Source organism: Corticium candelabrum, chromosome 4 (assembly GCF_963422355.1).
Source record: "Corticium candelabrum chromosome 4, ooCorCand1.1, whole genome shotgun sequence".
NCBI classification, from domain to species: domain Eukaryota; kingdom Metazoa; phylum Porifera; class Homoscleromorpha; order Homosclerophorida; family Plakinidae; genus Corticium; species Corticium candelabrum.
In genome coordinates, this window is record NC_085088.1 from 1,437,830 (window position 1) to 1,457,515 (window position 19,686).

Consider the following 19,686-nt stretch of genomic DNA (forward strand, 5'->3'; position numbering starts at 1 on the left):
AAGGTCACCAAAAACTGCGCATGCGTAAAACTCAGTTAGCAAGATGGGAGAGAGTCGATACGATCGAGCTATAACCGTTTTCTCTCCAGATGGCCATCTATTCCAAGTAGAGTACGCTCAAGAGGCAGTCAAGAAAGGATCAACAGCTGTGTGTGGAACCCCAAGTGTCACGTGGTCTTCCCTCTCAGCATTTGTTCTTGCTTGTTAGGTCGCGGTGAGAGGCAAAGATCACGTGGTTCTCGGAGTAGAGAAACGCTCTATAGCCAAACTTCAAGATCCGAGAACAGTGCGCAAGATCTGCATGCTGGACGAGCACGTGTGTCTGGCATTTGCTGGTCAGTTTCCATCCTCAAAGACTCCATCTTTTCTTATTGATATCAATGACTTCCAACTGCAGGATTAAATGCCGACGCGAGGATTTTAGTAGACTGGGCTCGGCGTGAATGCCAGAGCCATCGATTGACTGTAGAGGACCCTGTAACTGTAGAGTATATCGCGAGAGAGATTGCGACCATTAAACAGGTGAGTCGTGTGTCTGTTGGCGTGTCTGTCCTGTCTGGTCTTCTACAGTCGACGGTTGTGCGTGCGTATTTAGAGGTACACGCACAGTTTGGGTGCACGGCCTTTCGGCATTGCGACTCTGATTGTCGGGTTCGATCCCGACATGACACCGCGAGTCTTCCAGACTGATCCTTCTGGAACATACAGTTGTTGGAAGGTCGGATATGTGCATGGAATTAATTTTTGTGACATTAATTTTGGCCTGTTGTTGCTTTGTTGTATGCTGCTGCAGGCGAATGCAATCGGACGAAGTGCCAAAACTGTACGAGAATATATGGAGCAGAACTACTCAGAGGAAGTAGTGGATAGTGAAGAGGGGTGTATAAAATTGGCTCTCAAAGCTCTGCTGGAGGTGGTGCAGTCAGGCAGCAAGAACGTTGAGTTGGCAATTATGGAGAGAGGAAAAGCGTTAAAGGTAAGGGATAATTTGAGGTAGAAGGTATGTAGTTGGAGGTTTGGACAGACAGACAGACAGACAGACAGACAAAAGAAGGACAGACAGAAACAGACAGACTGCTGTTGGGGTGAACAAGCAGTAAGTATTTGAACAAGCTGGCAAAGAGTGCCAGGGATGATGAAATGCGACCGACTTCAAGACCAAGTGGCGATCAATCATTTCAGTGACACTACAACATTTCAATGTGAAAGTCATCTCGGACAAACTTATTGGCATATCGAGATTAGATCTTTGAATTATAGTGTACTCAGTGTAGTTTTGAATGCTTCAGGATCTTAATGGTCCCGTTGTGTTAGTGTTGCTGTGGATGTTGCTGATGATGTAAATGTTTGAAAATATATGTATTGAGACAGACGGATGGACAGACAGACAGACAGACAGATTCTTTATTTTCATACAGGCTCTACTTGTACATATGCAGAAAGACAGAGACAGACAGACAGAGACAGATACTTTACAGACTGTATTTGTACATATGCAGAAAGACAGAGACAGACAGACAGAGACAGACAGACAGACAGACAGACAGACAGACAGGCCCATTCTAAATGATTATGTCAGTCTTTGCGTAATAGTATTTGTTGATTAATTGATGAGATATGAGAGGGACAGACAGGCAGACTAAACAGAGATGGTGATAAAAACACTGAAGACATACTTAATCAGAACCAGTTGTTACCAGTTGATTCAACCATTTCCCATTTCCCTGACTTGAACAGAGTGAGGATTCTCTAATTACGTACAGTGTAGGTATAGGCTTCAGTGTACAGCTGTTGTTGCATGATGGAGTGTTATGCCTGGGAGGAGGCTATTAATTAAACTGTGGTTATCCAATGCGTATTGAACACCTCTAGACTGACACATCATCTTAGCAACAGACATTTGTGTAGCAGAGAATATTCATTGCAGACAGTCGGGTGTGGACATAATTTGATTTTATAGTACAGTAAACTTACCATACGTGTATAGAATAGTTTGAAGTAGTGTGGTGTGTGTGTGTGTGTGTGTGTGTGTGTGTGTGTGTGTGTGTGTGTGTGTGTGTGTGTCACATGGTAATAAATAATACTGGTGTCCTGTCTAGATCCTAGCATCAGCCGAACTCGACAAATATGTGGAGGAAGTCGAAAAGGAGAAGGAAGCCGAAGCGGCCGAGAAGAAAAAGAAAGGAGCCCTGGGCACAAGCTAGCCAAATCTAGAGACACACAGTAGCATTCAAGTTCTGTTGACAATAGAAGGATAAAGTTGTACTGTACTGTATATTATAGACTCACTATACAACTCTACAATACTGTCAGTAAAGTCAATCTGTCACAGATCATACCAAACAACACGTCCAGCGTGCAGTCCCAGCACTCCCATATAAACCGGCAGTGCCACAAATAATTAGCGTCACGTGACGTGTCAAAAATAAAATTCATAATTAATTGTAATTGATCAATGGTGTGTCACAGCTTTATTTCTTGTCATCTTACGACCGTCCCTGCCTCCGTTCTGCTCCTCGAAACTAGACCGCGTCTGTTGAACTAACGGAGACGGCTGACGAAGTGTCGTCGACGACTTTCTGCCGCTAGGGCTGCTCTGAGGCTGCTGCACGGGCTTCACGGTTATAATCAAATTCTGACTATTGGCCACCATCATGTCCGTCACTTGGTCGAGAGTCTTTCCGGCAACTTCAATCCCATTTACCTCGATAACCTCGTCGTTGACGGCTAGAAGTCCCGTACTCTCGGCCAATCCACCCGAAACAAGTCTAGAAATAAATATACCGGGAACCTACGAGAAAAGAAAAAAAATGGCAATGGAAAACGGTGAAAGGGGAGGAGGTGGTGTCGTCGTTCCTACCCGTTCTAGTCCTTGCGGAGTGACTCGTACGCTCGTTCCGTCGCGTATGTAAAAGCCCAAAGGCTTCTCGCTCGCGTGCTTCAATAGTTTTACTCGACGGTGCGTCTCTGGAAGGAGGTCGGCGTCGACTATGCTTGAAATACGTCGGAAGTCCTGAGGTGTGCTGATAAGACGTGGCGGGAGCGCATGTTTCGACCGTTTTCGTTGCTTAGTACCCAAACCACTAGAACTGCTTTCCAAATACGTGACGTCTAGAGACCGAACAAAGGCAAGAATTGGATACCATACGAAAATAATGATGGCGATAAACGGGGTCAGAAGACAAACCTGACTTCCGATAGAGAAAAAGTCGCAGTAATGGCGTTGCTGTCTGTAAGGCGCGTTTGAAGTTGTCGTCGTTGTTGATTGGTAGGAGGTCGCCGTGTATGGGATCCGTGTAAGACGCCGTGAAGTCGACCAGGTCGAGAATGCGGTGCTTCTGTCCAATAATAGCGTGGAAATCATCAAAGCTCGTCACCTGGTCGCGAATGAGAGGAAAGCGTCGATACTCGGACTCGAACTGGAACGAAAACGAAGCTCGTCGAGTTGATTTCATCACACTATGACGTTGCGTTACAACTAACCTTCGATTTAACCTCGACCCGAGATGGATCGTAAGCCATAGTACGTGGAAACGGCGAGAGTCAGGCAATGAGCTCACGCAGGGCTCATGCGCATTTCCATATCATAGATTCCGACCCTGCCTTATTTACCTAGGACGTGCCAGCGCTCTAACCGGAGCACGCCGGAAATGTAATAACAAAAGGATATTAATGACGGACGAAACTGACGGTTGGTCTCGTGAACGACACGCGGGAGCGCGAGAATTGCACATCATTCTCACACTATTGACGTATATCGATGACATCTACATGACAGTGACATACTACCGCACAGCCGATGCTAAATGTCTCGTTCTGTTGCGTCCTCTGGCCTCTTCATGGGGCTTCGATGGTGTGGGTTGAGTCTTCTTGTTTTCTAACCATCTTGTGAAGGCTTCATGGGCTTCGTATTGTCTTCTTCTCTTTTCGGTTTCCATAGTTTCCCTCTTTCGTTTCTCTCGCTCTTTGGACTCTTCATTCTCTTTTGTCAATTCCTCTTCTTTGCGAGATAGCCATGTCCTGAAGTCAAGACCATCAGAAACGCTACTAGACAGAAGATAGTAGTTTATATTAGATGCAACAGGCAAATTTCAATATCTAGATAGTACATGTACATGCAAGTTCTCCTAGAGTTGAGTTATTACACAATTACGAACATGATTGTAAACACAACAAAACAACATACTCCATAATCATTTCAGTTTAAAAAATCTGTAATTACATTCTCTCACCTTCTAGAATCTGTTCTCGAATCTGTACCCCTCCTCTTTTCAAATTTACAAGATGATGGCATTCGTCTAGGTGGTTGAAGTGAAGAAGGGCTTGGAATAACACGAGCCCGTATGTGAAGACGTCGACGCAACCCCTTTTCACTGTATGCAATAAGATCAGGACCAGTTGGAACTATCTCTCTGGCTCTCACTGGATCAAACCACTCTTGATCACCCATTTGCTTCTGTTCATTATCACTATCATCTAGTCCTGATTCCATATCTCTATCTGAACTACGAGATGCTCTTGGACTTGTAGCTGATTCTGTTTGTGATAATGTTGATTGAGTAGTAGTAGGCTGTGAATCACATTTCAATGGTGGTAAAGAACTGCCTGCTCGCTTCATCCAAACTGGTTTTTTCTTCGATGGCAGAGAAACTGGATTCGGAGTTTGCGACACGTACATTTGGGCATATTCTCCTGTGTACCATGTTTGCAGTGTTGAGTCAGCAAACAGATGAGCTTGCCTTTCGCCTTCATAACGAAGTATTTTCTGTGATAGTTTATTGTATTTGTTTCTCCTGATCATTTTATTCTTCTGCAGATTCCAAGAACAGAAAGTCAGACTCTTTTCACAATCTTTACACGTTTCACTGGAGCCAATTTTTGCCAGATCAAGTGCTGTATATCCATCATTATCAGTTATTGTGATATCGGCTCCCTTCTCCAACAAAGCACAAAGACATTTCCAATTTCCTCTATAAGCAGCTGCATGCAAAGCTGTTCTCCCTGACTGACTAATCTTGTTCACATTAACAGAGCGATTCTCAATTACCTGAAGCACGACCTCAAATCGTCCATAAAATGCTGCTAAATACAACAAAGTCCAGATTCTCTTCTTATCCCAATCAGTTGTTTCCAGTTCACCTCCACAATTTAGTAAGTCTCTTATGTCACCCGTCAGAGCAGCACACACGAGAGAATGCCAATTATTCCATGTTCTAAGGCGTATTGTACCACCAGACACCACATCGTTCTGTTGGAGATTTGACGTTTCTGACAAATCCACTGAATCCAAATAACTGAGTCGCTGCAAGAAGCATGGAACACCAAACTCTTTTTCTATACTCAACTTCACGGAGAAAACGCTTGTGTTTGGAGACAGACTCGTCATTTCTACGATATCGTCAGTAGGAAGCCTCAACTTTATTCTGAATCGTCTCTTTGGATCGCGTGCCAACATACTTGCACACGAGCAACAACGCTGTTTTTACCGTAGCCGTTGCTGTGTAAACATCCGGGTCAGGCCTAATTAACACGCCTAGTTAAGGTCCCGGATTCTGTAAAGTCATTGTTCTAGTTCATTCGCATGTCTGCAAAGCGCCACAGGTCAGCGGTAAGTACACATGACCGTTATCGGTTACACAACAGTCATTCGTAGTTGCAATCTAGAGGGGCTTCTTTGATCCTGTCGCCAATGGCCTTCGGCCAGACTTCAGACTGACTCGCTTCACCAAGGTTTACAACATGCAGCTTACAAGTATATTGTAATATTAATGTTAAATTCTTTCCTTTCTGTCTGTGCCTCTAGTTGAAGGGATGAGGTAGGTGCTAAAGTCACGATCAAAAGGCCTACCTATAAATTTTGTGTTGTTCTTGTAGGGTGCAAAGTCCCTCAAGAAGAGGTAACCTCTTGTTTCAATATTTTAGTGTAAACTTTTGTTGAATAATTTGAATTTGTTTGCTAACACCCAGCTGCTCAAACTTTTGGAGGGTAAAGTGTATTGTAGTGGTGATCTTGGTGTTAGCTAATGAGCTCAGATTGGATGATATTTAGGACTGAATGCACCGATTATAAATGGGGACGGTGAACACATTGGAGTTGGCTTGGATAGCTGTGTCATGCCTACACGCCATCGGGGCCTCTCTCTGATCCAGACAACTGATTTGTATCCACACTCACAGACACACCACACACACACACACACACACACACACACACACACACACATACACACACACACACACACACACACACACACACACACACACACACACACACCACTGCTGTTGCAATGATTTGTACCATCCTTAATTAACTTGTTGGTAGTTTCTATCCATTGGTGGAAGATCCATATGTGCAGGTACTATTCTTGAGAGCCAAAAGTGCACATTTCATACCATTGTGATCCCATTATCAGGGCCAGATTGCTTGTGCCAACGTACTCAGTGACTTGTATGCCATGGGAGTCAAGGACTGTGACAATATGCTTATGTTGCTAGGTAACCAAAGATCAACTAATATTCCCACTTTGTCTCACTATTGTCTGATATCGATGTGAAGGTGTCAGCACTGATCTGAGTAAACCAGAGAGGGACGTGGTTGTCCCAATGATGATTGCAGGATTTCGAGGTAATCACCAATAGACAATCTCCTCCAATTCGTCATTTCATTTGTTTTGCCAGATTTGTGCGAGGAGGCTGGCACAAGTGTCAATGGCGGTCAGAGCGTCTTAAATCCTTGGTTTATTATTGGTGGAGTTGCATCCAGTGTTTGTGCCAGAGAGGAATTTATTATGTTCGTGAACTTACTTGTTGAAGTCTGAGATCCCATCAATATCTTATGTATTCCTAGGCCTGACAATGCTCAGGTAGGAGATGTCTTGGTGCTGACAAAGCCATTGGGAACACAGATAGCAGTCAATGCTCATCAGTGGATTGAGAATGTTTGTTCCATATACATTGTAAATAACAGTCAACAATTGACATAACCCGTGTGATGATAGCCTGAAACATACCAGAAGGTTTCCCATGTGATCTCAAAAGAAGATGGTAATGTCGGCTTGACATTTTTCTTCATACTGTTTTATTGTCTTGTTATGTCTAGTCGTCAAGGCATATAGTATCGCCAGTGACAGTATGGCACGTTTGAACCGAACAGCAGCAGACATGATGCATAAACATGGTATCACTATGCAAACTGATGTGTGTGTGTGTGTGTGTGTGTGTGTGTGTGTGTGTGTGTGTGTGTGTGTGTGTGTGTGTGTGTGTCAAGTGTTTACCCGTTGTGTGATTATTAGGAGCTCATGGTGCTACAGATGTGACTGGGTTTGGATTGCTCGGACACGCCACAAACCTCGCTAAAATGCAAAAAGCAGCAGTTGATTTTGTCATCCATTCACTACCAAGTATGACACAGTTTACAGTGTTCAAGTCCTAATTCATTGCCTAATTGACATTATTGCAGTCATTATTGGTATGTCCGAAACAGCCAAAGTGGCTGCTGAGAGAATATTTGACTTCAAACTACACAGTGGATCGTCAGCCGAAACTTCCGGTGACTAGAACGAGATAGTCATTTCTAGACATTGCAGTTGGTGTTAACTTTTTTTTGTGTAGGTGGACTCTTTGTTATAATGCCAAAGGAGAATGCCGAAGCATTCTGTAAGGACATGGAGGTGAGATCTCATCCAAGCACATGTTGTAGTATTAAACCTCTATGGCATATACCTCATGTAATAGGCAGCAGATGGTTGGCCAGCTTGGATTATTGGAGATGTTGTGAAAGGTCGGTCGATATTTTTATAGAGTCATGCAACGTACTGAATGTATTGCATTGATCAGGAAGTCGCACAGCAAGGATAAGTGAGCCATATTCGGTAATAGAAGCAGACATCAAGTAGTTTAAATAATGGGACCGAGAAGCTAGCGGGTAGAGAACTACAAGTGAGGACCGGATGTGGAGCAGCTCATCTGGTTCTATCAAATTGTAGACTAATGCCAATAACAGGTCTGGATAATGATACCAAGTCTAGAAAGTCTTGTAAGACATGGACTTGGTTGATGGCAACCAGGCAGTTTTGGTCTAACGAACATTTACACAATTCAATAATAAATTGGATTCTCACGTGACGATCGTTTCAATTCGTAATGAAAGAGATATATTGTCTTGCTGGTCTATATCCAGTAGGTTCGTGTGACGAGTTGTGATTACACATGTACAGAAAAGTCTGGCTACTACAGTACAACCTCGATTATCCGGACTACTCAAAAGTTGATTTCTTCTCTCCTCCCACTCCCTCCTCCCATCACGTGCAGAAAGCAGTCTGGAATACCAAGGCTACCACTGTACAAGACCACACTCTGTTTCCACACTTACTGTACATTCATGTCACTAGAAGAGTCATCAACAGCTGGCTATTTATTACCTATAATAGTACGTTTCTCTGTTATGTATTCGCTCATTTGTGAAAGGCTGTACCGTGGATGTCATCATGAGCAAAAACTACCTCACTTCCAGATCATAAATAGATTTGCAAAAGTCACTAGCACATAAAATTTCAATTCCTACGTATACACTGAGCGAGGGGGCTTGAGCCTCCATCCCCCCCCCCCCACTTCCTACGCTGATGTAGTACATGTACAAAGTGAAATATATTGTGGTGCCTTTATCTGGGAACGCAAAAAGTTGGGGACTCAGAATTTGTCCGGATAATCAAAAGTCCGGATAATCAAGGTCCAGATAATCGAGGTTGTACTGTACAGTACAAATAATTAAATGTATTTATGTTGTCACACAAACAAACCATGCACAAGTCAAAGCAAAATAATCACTCTTGCATGGGCAGTCATTCCTCCATTTTGTCAGTTTCAGTGAGTAAAGGGGAGACAACTGGATTCATGGGACTACGGACAATTTATATGCAAGGAAAATACCGGTGTTTTAAAATTCAACAGTTTTTGATGTGATGTATAATGTGCATGTAGCAGACCTGTAGACATTCTAACAATGGTCAGTCGTACTTACTTATTTGCTATGTAATTCCATATTGGCTTCTGTAGCCATTTCTTCTTCTCCTTCTTCAGCATCTGTTACTGTAGGGAATCGCTCAACAAATGTAAAGGGTATGTGCTTCGGCAAAACCAGAAGATCACCCCACTTTAGTGATCTGGCATGTTTATAAACAGATCTACGGTGAATGACGGCAAACTAACCCATTGATTTAATGCAGCAATACAGGCTGTGTGTCACTTACTTCCCTTTAGACTTTGATATAACTGTCTGTTTGAGATTTCCTATGCAACACTAATTAATTAATGAACTTAAATGTTCTGACATATTAGTTTTATTCTTACCATCTTGTGTACAAATCTTGCAAACGACATGTCGTGTTCGTTTCCTTTCTGGCTCAACAATCCTGTGAGTATTTACTCCTGTTGATGACAGACAGCTTAGTTACTCATAAGTTACGTCCAAGTTAATGTTTCTCTATCATTGCAAACCTTCCACTGGAGCCGATCTTTCCCCTTTCATCAACACAATGTAAGAAAACTTTTCCAAGTTGTAACTAAGTGCTTTCAATCCTGTTGACAACTGGAAAATAATAGAAATTAAATAAGGCAGCTGATGCACACACTCAGTTTTACTTCAGCTAAAGAGAGCTCTGCTCGCTGGCCAAACTTGCACTGCTTACGAGTGTCTGTAACTCTGTGAGGGCAGATTAAGTCGTGTGTGCACTAACACAACAAATGATACAACCAAGTTGCATGTGGAGTTATTATGAAAGTGTTCTCCTCTCACTGGTGCAAAGACATGACCTCTCGGCCAATCAGGTATTCGATCGGTTAATGTCTAACTTAATAAGCAATTGACAGCTGCATCTAACATACAGAGTGGTTTGCTCACATTGAGGACCGTGTCTCGTGCAAGTAGAACATTGTGAAATCCAGCAACGGTACCAGATTCGATGATGACCTGTTGGAATAAAGAGTTTCAGATCGATCACACTTACATGCTCAATTACTCAATATTCATTGTGGCTAATAACAATAATAATAATAATTCAAAATGCATACAAAACATCTGAACACATACTTTGAATAGCAAAATCGAGTATAATGACTAACCGACATCTCTACAGTTTTCAAGGATTATAATGGTAAACAATTCCTTGATGTAGTCGATAAATCAACAGAAATAAACTGACAACAACTAACAATTACCAAAAATTTTGATGCTTTTTTCCACATAGCTCTGATGATATCTGTCTGAAGTTTGAGTGTTGGTATGTCCTCCAAAGTGTACGCCGACACTACGATATCATAGCACACCTGCACAAATCAACACAGAACAGATTAGAGTGCCTGTCTAGGTACATACTGACAGGGATATTATCACTTTGTCCGACATTGGCATAAACTGTTTGAAGTACACATTGCCAATGTGTGGTGATGTATCCTCCCAGTGTACATCACTGTCCTGCTTCCCACCTAAATAAAAATAATTTTAAAAGTCAAGCATCCGTAACAAACACGCACGATCTGGAAATGTTTCGTACTGCGTAGCAGTGATGCAGCTACTTCATTCATCTGGTTTGACGAATCAATGCACTGGAATTCTTTAATACTGCCACCCCATAGGCTATGAGCCGCCCTGTAACAAATGGTATGTCCGCCGACGAGGTATGTTTTGATTGCATGAGAACCATGTACCAGACAGTTGTCCCAACACCAGACCCAAAGTCCAGAAGTGTTTGAGGTTTAAATGCTGGTTCCCTGCAAGCAATCTCAGAAAGACAATTAACAAATGCGGAGATGGATAAAATCAAAATAGATCCAAGCTGCCATACTAAATGTAAACAGTTTAGTAACCTTAAACTTAAGCCATTTAGTCACTTAGTCATATTTAGTCATTTTGTACCATAACAGCTAATCATGATGTCATGCATACCCAACGTTCTTGCCGTCAACAAAACCCAGCCACTGTGTCCAGACGTTCTTCTCGTCCCTCCCTCCCGTGCAAACGTCTAGCCAGGCAAGACTAATGTTTACTATGGATCTAACCATTTGTGTACATGATTGTCAATCACATTCATACTGTAGTAAAAATATTTCAAGTTGTCTCAATACCTCATGAAACACTCTTCGAGTAGCTGCATAACATGATGGCATTCTGGTGGCAGCAAACAGTACGGCTGCATATCTCTCGTTCCTACAAAGTAAACAACAGTCAACAATTACAAAACAACGTTTTGGGTGGGTCGAACAATGCTCGCTGGTACAGTACCTTATACGACTCACTTGTTCACCAGAAGTGTTCGTAGACACATTTGGATGTCTTGCTGACCGAATAACCAGATCATCACGCAGTGCGAGACCATCTCGTTTCAAGGATCGAGAAGGATACCCTACAAAGTTACCAACAAAGCTTCCAGACCTGCTACATCTCTACCAACACTCGTCATGTTTCAATGACAAAGGATAAAATAAAGGTTGGCCATTAATGGTTATTTACTATTAATAATTATTTACTATTTACCATAATTAATATAATTATTTATTAATATTAATATTTCCATAATTATTTGATTATGCAAATGTAGATTGAACTAACCTGAAAACAAATTCCGCAAACTCTGAGAAAGCGGCTTGGGAAGATGTTGTGTTTTCAAGGCCGTAGACTCCGGATACGTCACTTCAGCACTAGCATCTGCAGACACCAGACAATAAATAGTCATTCCAACATTCTGATTTCGTTGTTTTCTAACCATATGTAGACTTAGATCGAAGAAAGGATCTCCTCATCCACAAATGCAGCTTCCGCTCCAGCCATTCGAGACGATTGAGTTGTGGTAGCATAGTTTGTTGATATTAATTGAATCAAGTCCGTTATCCGAGCCACTCTCGCGCACTTAAGTTTAACAATCGGGCAAGCGAGGCTGATGGCTAAATCCGTAACGTGTTCTGCTCCTGTAAACATCGCTGTTATCAAATACTGTACGTCTCGTCGTTCACCTTTCTTCGCCCTAGACTCTATTCACACGTCTTTGATTTTTTCAGGGGGAAAGAGGGACGAGGAGCTCGTTCTTCCCGTCAACTCGTCGCTCAGTGCAACTCTGCATCAGAACGAGGTCAATACTCTTTGTGTTGCTTGCAACCTGTCGTCGACGGTGCAATCATTAGTTTTGCTGTGCAGCTGCGGGCAACGACAACTGTATCACGGTGCGAGTCGTTCGACAAAGATAGAATGTGGTTGAATGGCAGGTCAGTTGCACAGATGCTCAATAGGTATGCGATGTTTACTGTCTATATTGCAGAGAGCAATCCATAGACAACCCGCGATTACAAGCGTGCTTGCGAGAAAGTGAATATTTGAATCTGCATATAAATCCACAACTAGAATATCTCTACGTCCCGGTCTTCCATAGCAAATAATTAAATTTATAAAATATCGTAAATATCAAGTTTGGAGTGACATGAATTGATGCATACGAGTCGAATGCACTGGCTTGTTTATTATTTGGGCTACAGCTTGCTAAAGTCAGAAATTAGTTCATTGAGATATTGAAATTTTGTGGATTTATGTGGTGCAGTACAGTGAAGACTGCTAATTATTTGTAGTACGGAAAATAGCCGAAAATGGTCGAGCCAATGAACACATTCATATTTGTTCCGTTAATAACTTTCCGACTGCCGCTGGCCTCGCATCATCAGCCGCTGGATATGCCTGTTTAGGTTCTTGCTGTTCTTTGCGTTTACTCTCAGTGTCTCAGTGTATGGTTCTCTTGCAGTATTTTCTCTAGCGAAGCTGTTTGAGATTGAAGGGGACACATCAACATTGGCCAGGTATAAATCACAAACATGATATCAGTCATTGTGATATCAATACCAGAGTTACACCTGTAAACTGATGAATATTGAGTTTGGACATTTAATTAATTAATGCTTTCAAATGGCCTCATTCCTCATCCCTGTTTCACTGTTTCAACACAGACAAGGATCAGGAAGTGCCTGCCGCAGCATGTATGGTGGGTTTGTGAGGTGGAACAAAGGCTCATCTCTTGACGGATCTGACAGTTGTGCTGTCCAAGTAGGTGACATCTTGTGTTAGTCCCAACTCCATGGTATGCTATTTATTACAGATTGTTTCTCATAATCACTGGCCAGAATTAGAAGTTCTAATTTTGGTGGTCAACGATCAAGCAAAAGGAACAAGCAGTACAGTAGGGATGCGTCGTAGTGTAGAAACAAGTGAACTTCTTAAGGTAAAGTCTCCTAGACTTAAAATTAAATCATTTCTCAGTATAACTGAACTGTCCTTGCAGCACCGGGCAGAGGCAATAGTACCACCTCGTCTCGCCAAACTAGAAAAAGCCATACAAGAGAAAGATTTCAACACATTCGGGCTCTTGACGATGCAGGTTGTGCAGAGTGAGTAAGACTTAGCTTGTTCTACATTTATGTGTTTTCACATAGGAGAGCAACCAGTTTCATGCTGTTTGCCTTGATACTTACCCTCCCATTGTGTACATGAGTGAAATATCCAGACAAATAGTGAATATCGTAACATGTTACAACGACTATCACAAAACCATCAAGGTTGAGTGCTCTACTACAGATAGATTTGGTGCTGTCACTCGAGTTGCCATTATGAACATAGGCAGCATATACATTTGATGCTGGTCCAAATGCTGTGGTCTACGTCCAATCTGGTGACATTCCAGAATTCCTAGCTCTCGTCAAACACTTCTTTCCACCTTCTGACAGTACAGACAGGTATCATCACATCAACTACATATTCAACTTTTAGTTCAACTTGTGTCTCTATAGTTTTATACGTGGCAGGTCCACATCAACGGGAGATACTCCTCAAATAGAGGTAACAACGCTATTCTTAGACTACTACATAGTAGCGTATACATAGTAGACAACATGACTGCTGGTGCAACAAGAGAATTTGAACTGCAAGACCCCGATTGTTGAATGTCATGCTTTTGAGGCAGATGATGCTTATGTGTACACGGGGTGGGACTAATAGACTCACTGAATTTAGGATAGTTAGACAGACATGCTGTCAATCTTGGTAGTTGCTTCTCTTAAGTCTCTTGATACAACTGCATTGTTTTCTTTCTACCGTAGGAACTGTTGAGGCGTATGGCGTCACAGCTGCGTGTTCCTGGTGCACTACGCTACATTATACACACAGCTGTAGGACCTGGACCTCAAGTTCTGGATCCAGAAAATTCTCTACTTGGACCAAGTGGACTACCAAAAACACAGTAGTAGTAGTGTTAACTCAGATGATTGTTATCAGACAAGTTCATTCATATCTATTACAGATTCCTACTCTAATCAGCCTGACAGTTAATTATGTCCAGTTGAGCACTTTCCATCCACTAATCGGGAATTTGACTGCAGAAGAATTAACGACAGGTCTTACCTACCATACGATTTGTAAATGGTGTAAATGCAACTAACCTGTCTTCCACCAGTCTTCGTTGAGGCCAATAGACTTTGAATTGAAATTTTGTCTTTGGAAAAGAACCCTAGAGTAGCAAAATGTTGTGGTAGACAAGAAATAAACTGACGACTAAGTGCCGTACGGGGTTGATGCTTATGCAGTCAGCATTCTCAACTTGGAATGGATCGTATTTGTCAGCAAACACAATCTAGAGATAGAGACTGCTGTTCAATTGACATTGTGTGAAAATAACTAAAAGATGATCACCAGATCAGGCAAGGGGTACACCCGCAAGGCATTGTCATAGCTCCAATATAGAGGTCTCACGTGGAGAGGAAGTGGACAGAGATGGGCTTGTGCATTTACAGTTTTCACCAGCTACATACAAAGTATTAGAACAAATGCAGAGACTGACAACCCACTGGTGACAGACGGACATGCAGAGGCGAATACCCGTAACTCGATATCACTCACGTGAGTTGGAATAGTTTCTTTATCAGATGGGAATCGTACACAGTTACGACACATTTTATTTGTAATATCCTCTCTGAATACAACGATCTCTTGTGTACAAAACTGGATCCTGCGACAACAGATCTTTTTAAAGAGTTTATCATGTTGTGCTAGAGGATTACACATACCTGCATGGATTACTAGCAAATACAGCCAACGGTAAACGACCTCTGATGTCTTCTGTTAATATGTCAGGAATTGGTGGTCTAGTAACCAGAAAACGATTTTAGTATTTCACATTAATGATATAGAAATACTCTTCAAGGCCCATGCTGTTGTATGAGGAGACTCGGTTTAGTTCAGTCGGTTTGTCTGCCTGCTTACTGTTGATTTTATAACTGTGTAAACTGTATGCATATCTGTCTGTCTATCTGATTTTGTCATCATAGAATCTGTTGTCTTCTGGTTCACCTTGGAAGAATGTTTCCAGGACCAGGATCCAATGGACCTGGCACAAATACAAACCGGCAGCTGCCAAACAAACAATTTGAGCACGTGACACAGGTTTAGTAAACAAAGCAGACTTCTCAGCCAGAGATTCGAATTCGCACACTAAATCAGCCAATTCACGAAAACATTCTGTTAAATCAAAACAGTTACTGTATACACTAACACGCTGTTCATGTGAAACAACTGACTCTTGACAGTTCTAGCATGTTCTGGGCCATAAGGAGCTGAACAGAAGTGTCCACAGAACACAAAGGCTGTTGGTAGCATGTCAGCATAACCAGAGAAAAGTACACGCAGCTTATCCATCACCTCGAAACAAAACTTCTGGTTGCAATGAATCTATCTATGATTGTAGAGAACTGTTACTTTAGGTTGATCCAACCACACATCCGACAAGAAGACAAACATAGCATCAGGGTTTTCGGCTTCAACTTTTGCTAAGTAAGACTATTAGGCAAGAGACAGCTAGGTAAGTTCTCACGTTCCAAGAGTGACGATGTACGACCACATACTGAACTCTTGGCACTCGTAGCTGAAGAGCCACCAAAGAAATTCATATTCCCAAAGTAACTTCTATACAAAATGTAATGTTATGTACAATACAAACATTCATTCACACAATCACAAAGGCAACACTATCAAGTTTCTATTGAACTGATTTCCAGCAGTGATTTGGATATAACACTGTAAAACTGCATCTAAATTCAGACTTGTTACATGCAATTCTACTCTCCTTTGTAGAACAAGCAACAAGGGCATGATGTCTGTTTCACCTTGTTGCTTTGCTTGCTTCAGCAGGAGGAAAGCCGAGAGCTGAGACATGAAAGATGCCATCATCATACATCCCTAGAAGAACATTCTTACCAGTATATGACTTCCAGTGACGAATTGCTAATCTTTACCTTCTGCCAATACGAAGCAGTATTCAGTAAAAATGCCTGTATGAAAAGTCTGGACAACAAGCAGAGATACTCTAATTCATGAACAAAAAACCCTTCTGTATTAAAATCAATTACAGCTTGTGATAGGTCGAGTTCAACTGATCCTGTTGGGTCTTCTAAAAAGTATTTGCCCTGTCCAATCACATGGAAATGTCAGTTGTTAGGCAAAACTTTGCTTGACTATAGTCAATATATCATGCAAGATGGCTTATGACAAACAGCTGTTCAACAAATATAAAAGACATAGAAAAGAGGCATGCAGGGAAACAGCTATCCAAACACACACACACACACACACACACACACACACACACACACACACACACACACACACACACACACACACACACACACACCATACATAATCAAACAATCCTATACCACAAACAAGTGTCGTTTAGTAGAAATCCTCTCACCTCTTTCAGTTGTATCAGCATGCCTAGTACTATAACTCTTCCCAACCTGGAGGTGGTGCCTAGAAGGTATTCAACTGGCCTCAACTGAAACTTCTTGCTTTGTTGCCCAACTGATGCTCCAGCTGCAGGAGGAGTGAAAAGCTCATGCCGCAAAGTTCGCTGTAGATAATAAACGTGTCTGTCATCTCCCCCCAAACAAACAACTTTCTGTTTAAATAGCCATAAGCAATATATAGTTCCTGTGAACATTTCGGTCCGTCTGTCTGTCAATCACATACATTTGAACTTTTATCTATGATACATTTTGCAATGCAGGGTACCGTCTGTCTGTCTGTCTGTCTGTCTGTCTGTCAATACACATATTTCCATAAATCACGACAAATACAATCAGCAAGCAACTAACATGACCAAAAGTCAATCTGTCTGTTTATCTGTCCTTCTGTTTCCTTGACAACCAATGAAGCAAATGACTTAGTCACTACCTGATGTAGAACAGTAAAGCGTTCTTTAAAAAGTTCTGCTTTAGCATCAGCACTCGCATGAAGACATAGTACTGATTCAATAGCCTCATTTCTGGACACACAATTCAATAATAAAAACGTTTGCATCTAGTGGAAAGATTTCGTAAGCGATGATTCACTCACAAAACAAACTTCTTCCTGTCAATGTTGTAGCTTAGTCTTGGCACCCTGCCAAATTCAAACATTATCATGTGTGTTGACAGTAAGTAGTATAACAGCAAACATGCAGATGCTGGACCAAATGCAATCTGTCATTCACCTGAAAGCATCGATTACTTCAAAGACTTTGTCGCTGCAACAAAACAGCAAAAGTCCTCATAATATTTTCAACACAGCATGTGAGTGTTCTTGCCTTTCTTTGTCAGTCCCACCACTAGAATTTTGAACTGCCAACTCGATGCAATCGCGATCAATGAATGATGATGTTACTAAACATACAGTAACAACACACAATCAATATTATAGCCAACCAACTGCTGAAAATAAACGACACACAATGTCCCTATGATATTAAAGCAAAATTTCTTATTGTTTAGATATAATGATGGCTTCAAGTACTCTTGTTGTCCAACAGCTGGAAACTGATGATATAGACCTTTGGCTTCTCTGCTTGAGTCTATGATCTGGTTCTCAGGCAAGGAGTTTTATTTCATTCTTCTTGTCTAGCAGTTTTACTGCTGCTTTGTGTTAGAATATTTGTTTGTGTAAGTTAGGTAAATGCTCAAGAACAAAGAATAGTGTATACGTGCAACTAACGATGAAATAGAGATGCTTCTGTATGTTCCATATGATTAGCCTCATTACAACAAGAGCTAAAAAGCAACAGTTTAATAGTACATTCAAGTGTTCAGTTAATTCACAGTGGTAATTACTCAATTTCAAACAGCATAAACAAACGACAAATGACAATAAAAGCTTATGGTGTGAACCAGCTGCAACACTCAATGCTATAAATATCTATTGTTACAACTAGCGCCTATTTAGTGTTCTACTCAATACATAAGATGTTAGTCAATATATCATGAAATACTATAGCTAGAAAATAGAACCCAATACTTAAACATTTTCACCCAATCACAATAAGCAATTTTAGGTCTGACGTCTGCAATGTGATCAATAAACATGCAGACACAGGACACACAAAGCCAGTCTTAACGATGGGAAGTCCCAAAAGCCAATGACTTTGCCTTCTTATATGGGGGTCCTGCCAGCCTCTTCTCCAAATCAGAAATTGTACGTTTCAGTGACATGATTTCTCTGTCTGATTCTGCTCTTGCGGCCTGTAATTTCTTCCTGAATATCTCATGACCAACAGAAGACAGATGGTTAGAAGTGGCCTTTGATGTCTCCTTTTGCATTTTCAAGAGTTTGGCATCATACTCTAATCTAATCTTCACCAGTTGTGTATGATGATCTTTATCATAATTTTCAAGTTCTTTTTTCAGCTGACAACACTCTGCCTTTTGTTCAACAATGGATTTCTTTAGTTGATGCACTTCTATTTTTAATTCCCTTCCAGCTTCATCCTTTATGACTTTAACTTCTTCAAGATGAGCTGCTTGAGCAGTATCCAAATTATCCAATGCTTCCTGTATCTGCTGGTGATGTTGAGCTTCTAACGCTTCTCCTTCTTCTTTGAGTCTTACTATCTGCTCTTTCAGTCGTCTATTTTCAGCTTCCATGTCACATCGTTTGAGAAGAATCAGTTGAACTTTCTCTACTTGCTCTCTGAGTTGTGAGGCCGTCTCATTGGCTTCTCGTTCTGCAGACTGACTAACAAGTAACTGACGCTCCACGGCGGCAAGCTGCGCCTTCAACTCAGAGTTCTGATTTGCTACAAACGCAGCAGAGTGTTGCCAAGCCAGAAAGTCGCATCTCAATTCGTCTAAGTCAACCTGCTTTATGGCCATTATATCACACAGAGTTTGCAGCACACTCAGTCACTAAACCGACTTGGAGTGCCGCTGCAGTCATAGACTTGCCCTCACTGACATCAACATGCAGTAGCTCTGTTACTTACATGGAAGTTTCTGAACGCCGTTGACAATCGTGTCCAGCCACTTCTCTACTTCTACTTCTGAGACAGGCTGCAAAACGTCTGTGAGGTACTTGACAGCGCCGCTGGCGACGAGCAGCAGCATGAAGAGATGAAGTTTAGGCAAGCATTTACGTTTTAATTTAAGCTCCTTTTTTCTTACCTACGTAGTGACAAACCGTAAAGTTTGAAGCTTGAAATTATCCTTCCTTTGAGTCTTGCAGACATGGACGATTCGCGCTCAAGAACAGCTAACGTGCGTTAAAATGACACGTGACCACGTTAATGCTCGATGTGTGTACATCAATATTTCATTACATCATCAATCAGTACATGAGCTTCACAACACGAACACCTT

At 41.7% G+C, this 19,686-nt stretch overlaps 7 protein-coding genes across 11 annotated transcripts; 3 read left to right on the forward strand and 4 right to left on the reverse strand.

Annotated features, from left to right (window-relative positions):
* Positions 1–4: 4 nt before the first annotated feature.
* LOC134178217 (proteasome subunit alpha type-7-like) lies at positions 5–2,322 on the forward strand. Its single transcript, XM_062645048.1, has 6 exons — positions 5–148; positions 209–335; positions 398–522; positions 596–718; positions 794–976; positions 2,100–2,322. Exons 1-6 carry the CDS (start codon positions 44–46, stop codon positions 2,202–2,204), a joined length of 768 nt encoding a protein of 255 aa, XP_062501032.1. The 5' UTR covers positions 5–43; the 3' UTR covers positions 2,205–2,322.
* Positions 2,256–3,624, reverse strand: LOC134178216 (partitioning defective 6 homolog beta-like). Its single transcript, XM_062645046.1, has 4 exons — positions 3,484–3,624; positions 3,188–3,419; positions 2,861–3,111; positions 2,256–2,791 (listed from the first exon to the last, which is right to left on the reverse strand). The coding sequence occupies exons 1-4, from the start codon at positions 3,520–3,522 to the stop codon at positions 2,453–2,455; spliced, it is 861 nt and encodes a 286-aa protein (XP_062501030.1). The 5' UTR covers positions 3,523–3,624; the 3' UTR covers positions 2,256–2,452.
* Positions 3,625–3,677: 53 nt separating this feature from the next.
* On the reverse strand, positions 3,678–5,564 carry LOC134178212 (uncharacterized). Of its 2 annotated transcripts, none has more exons than XM_062645037.1 (2): positions 4,233–5,564; positions 3,678–4,044 (listed from the first exon to the last, which is right to left on the reverse strand). In XM_062645037.1, the coding sequence occupies exons 1-2, from the start codon at positions 5,453–5,455 to the stop codon at positions 3,786–3,788; spliced, it is 1,482 nt and encodes a 493-aa protein (XP_062501021.1). In that variant the 5' UTR covers positions 5,456–5,564; the 3' UTR covers positions 3,678–3,785. The 2 variants fall into 2 exon arrangements, with proteins under 2 accessions (XP_062501021.1, XP_062501020.1); XM_062645036.1 differs by having other exon boundaries at positions 3,678–4,047; positions 4,233–5,563.
* LOC134178215 (inactive selenide, water dikinase-like protein) lies at positions 5,532–8,124 on the forward strand. The gene is made up of 18 exons (XM_062645045.1): positions 5,532–5,608; positions 5,665–5,730; positions 5,804–5,816; positions 5,875–5,897; positions 5,968–5,986; positions 6,050–6,161; positions 6,323–6,356; positions 6,414–6,495; positions 6,557–6,625; positions 6,679–6,790; positions 6,848–6,938; positions 6,999–7,044; positions 7,100–7,177; positions 7,293–7,400; positions 7,460–7,549; positions 7,612–7,670; positions 7,735–7,780; positions 7,837–8,124. The coding sequence occupies exons 6-18, from the start codon at positions 6,115–6,117 to the stop codon at positions 7,893–7,895; spliced, it is 921 nt and encodes a 306-aa protein (XP_062501029.1). The 5' UTR covers positions 5,532–5,608; positions 5,665–5,730; positions 5,804–5,816; positions 5,875–5,897; positions 5,968–5,986; positions 6,050–6,114; the 3' UTR covers positions 7,896–8,124.
* Positions 8,125–8,771: 647 nt separating this feature from the next.
* On the reverse strand, positions 8,772–11,839 carry LOC134178703 (methyltransferase-like protein 17, mitochondrial). 2 transcript variants are annotated; one of them, XM_062645587.1, is made up of 15 exons: positions 11,760–11,839; positions 11,606–11,701; positions 11,279–11,399; positions 11,122–11,203; positions 10,705–10,778; positions 10,551–10,645; positions 10,391–10,482; positions 10,216–10,323; positions 9,899–9,967; positions 9,794–9,844; positions 9,640–9,729; positions 9,496–9,586; positions 9,349–9,426; positions 9,249–9,288; positions 8,772–9,182 (listed from the first exon to the last, which is right to left on the reverse strand). In XM_062645587.1, the coding sequence occupies exons 1-15, from the start codon at positions 11,794–11,796 to the stop codon at positions 9,020–9,022; spliced, it is 1,287 nt and encodes a 428-aa protein (XP_062501571.1). In that variant the 5' UTR covers positions 11,797–11,839; the 3' UTR covers positions 8,772–9,019. The 2 variants fall into 2 exon arrangements, with proteins under 2 accessions (XP_062501571.1, XP_062501572.1); XM_062645588.1 differs by having other exon boundaries at positions 9,042–9,182; positions 9,249–9,298.
* Positions 11,840–11,917: 78 nt separating this feature from the next.
* On the forward strand, positions 11,918–14,576 carry LOC134178297 (diphosphomevalonate decarboxylase-like). 3 transcript variants are annotated; one of them, XM_062645152.1, is made up of 14 exons: positions 11,918–11,988; positions 12,052–12,122; positions 12,188–12,255; positions 12,309–12,355; positions 12,613–12,726; positions 12,783–12,837; positions 12,985–13,081; positions 13,134–13,256; positions 13,317–13,412; positions 13,468–13,590; positions 13,652–13,767; positions 13,822–13,870; positions 14,131–14,270; positions 14,331–14,576. In XM_062645152.1, the coding sequence occupies exons 1-14, from the start codon at positions 11,934–11,936 to the stop codon at positions 14,341–14,343; spliced, it is 1,167 nt and encodes a 388-aa protein (XP_062501136.1). In that variant the 5' UTR covers positions 11,918–11,933; the 3' UTR covers positions 14,344–14,576. The 3 variants fall into 3 exon arrangements, with proteins under 3 accessions (XP_062501136.1, XP_062501138.1, XP_062501137.1); XM_062645154.1 differs by having other exon boundaries at positions 12,625–12,726; XM_062645153.1 differs by having other exon boundaries at positions 14,131–14,273; positions 14,331–14,430.
* On the reverse strand, positions 14,242–19,562 carry LOC134178296 (DNA polymerase epsilon subunit 2-like). The gene is made up of 21 exons (XM_062645151.1): positions 19,492–19,562; positions 19,314–19,414; positions 17,646–17,721; positions 17,553–17,585; positions 17,417–17,461; positions 17,255–17,345; positions 16,773–16,931; positions 16,432–16,488; positions 16,318–16,366; positions 16,189–16,261; positions 15,928–15,988; positions 15,782–15,862; positions 15,604–15,724; positions 15,490–15,544; positions 15,377–15,436; positions 15,094–15,171; positions 14,927–15,035; positions 14,720–14,830; positions 14,595–14,660; positions 14,470–14,537; positions 14,242–14,403 (listed from the first exon to the last, which is right to left on the reverse strand). Exons 1-21 carry the CDS (start codon positions 19,554–19,556, stop codon positions 14,388–14,390), a joined length of 1,575 nt encoding a protein of 524 aa, XP_062501135.1. The 5' UTR covers positions 19,557–19,562; the 3' UTR covers positions 14,242–14,387.
* Positions 19,563–19,686: the final 124 nt, after the last annotated feature.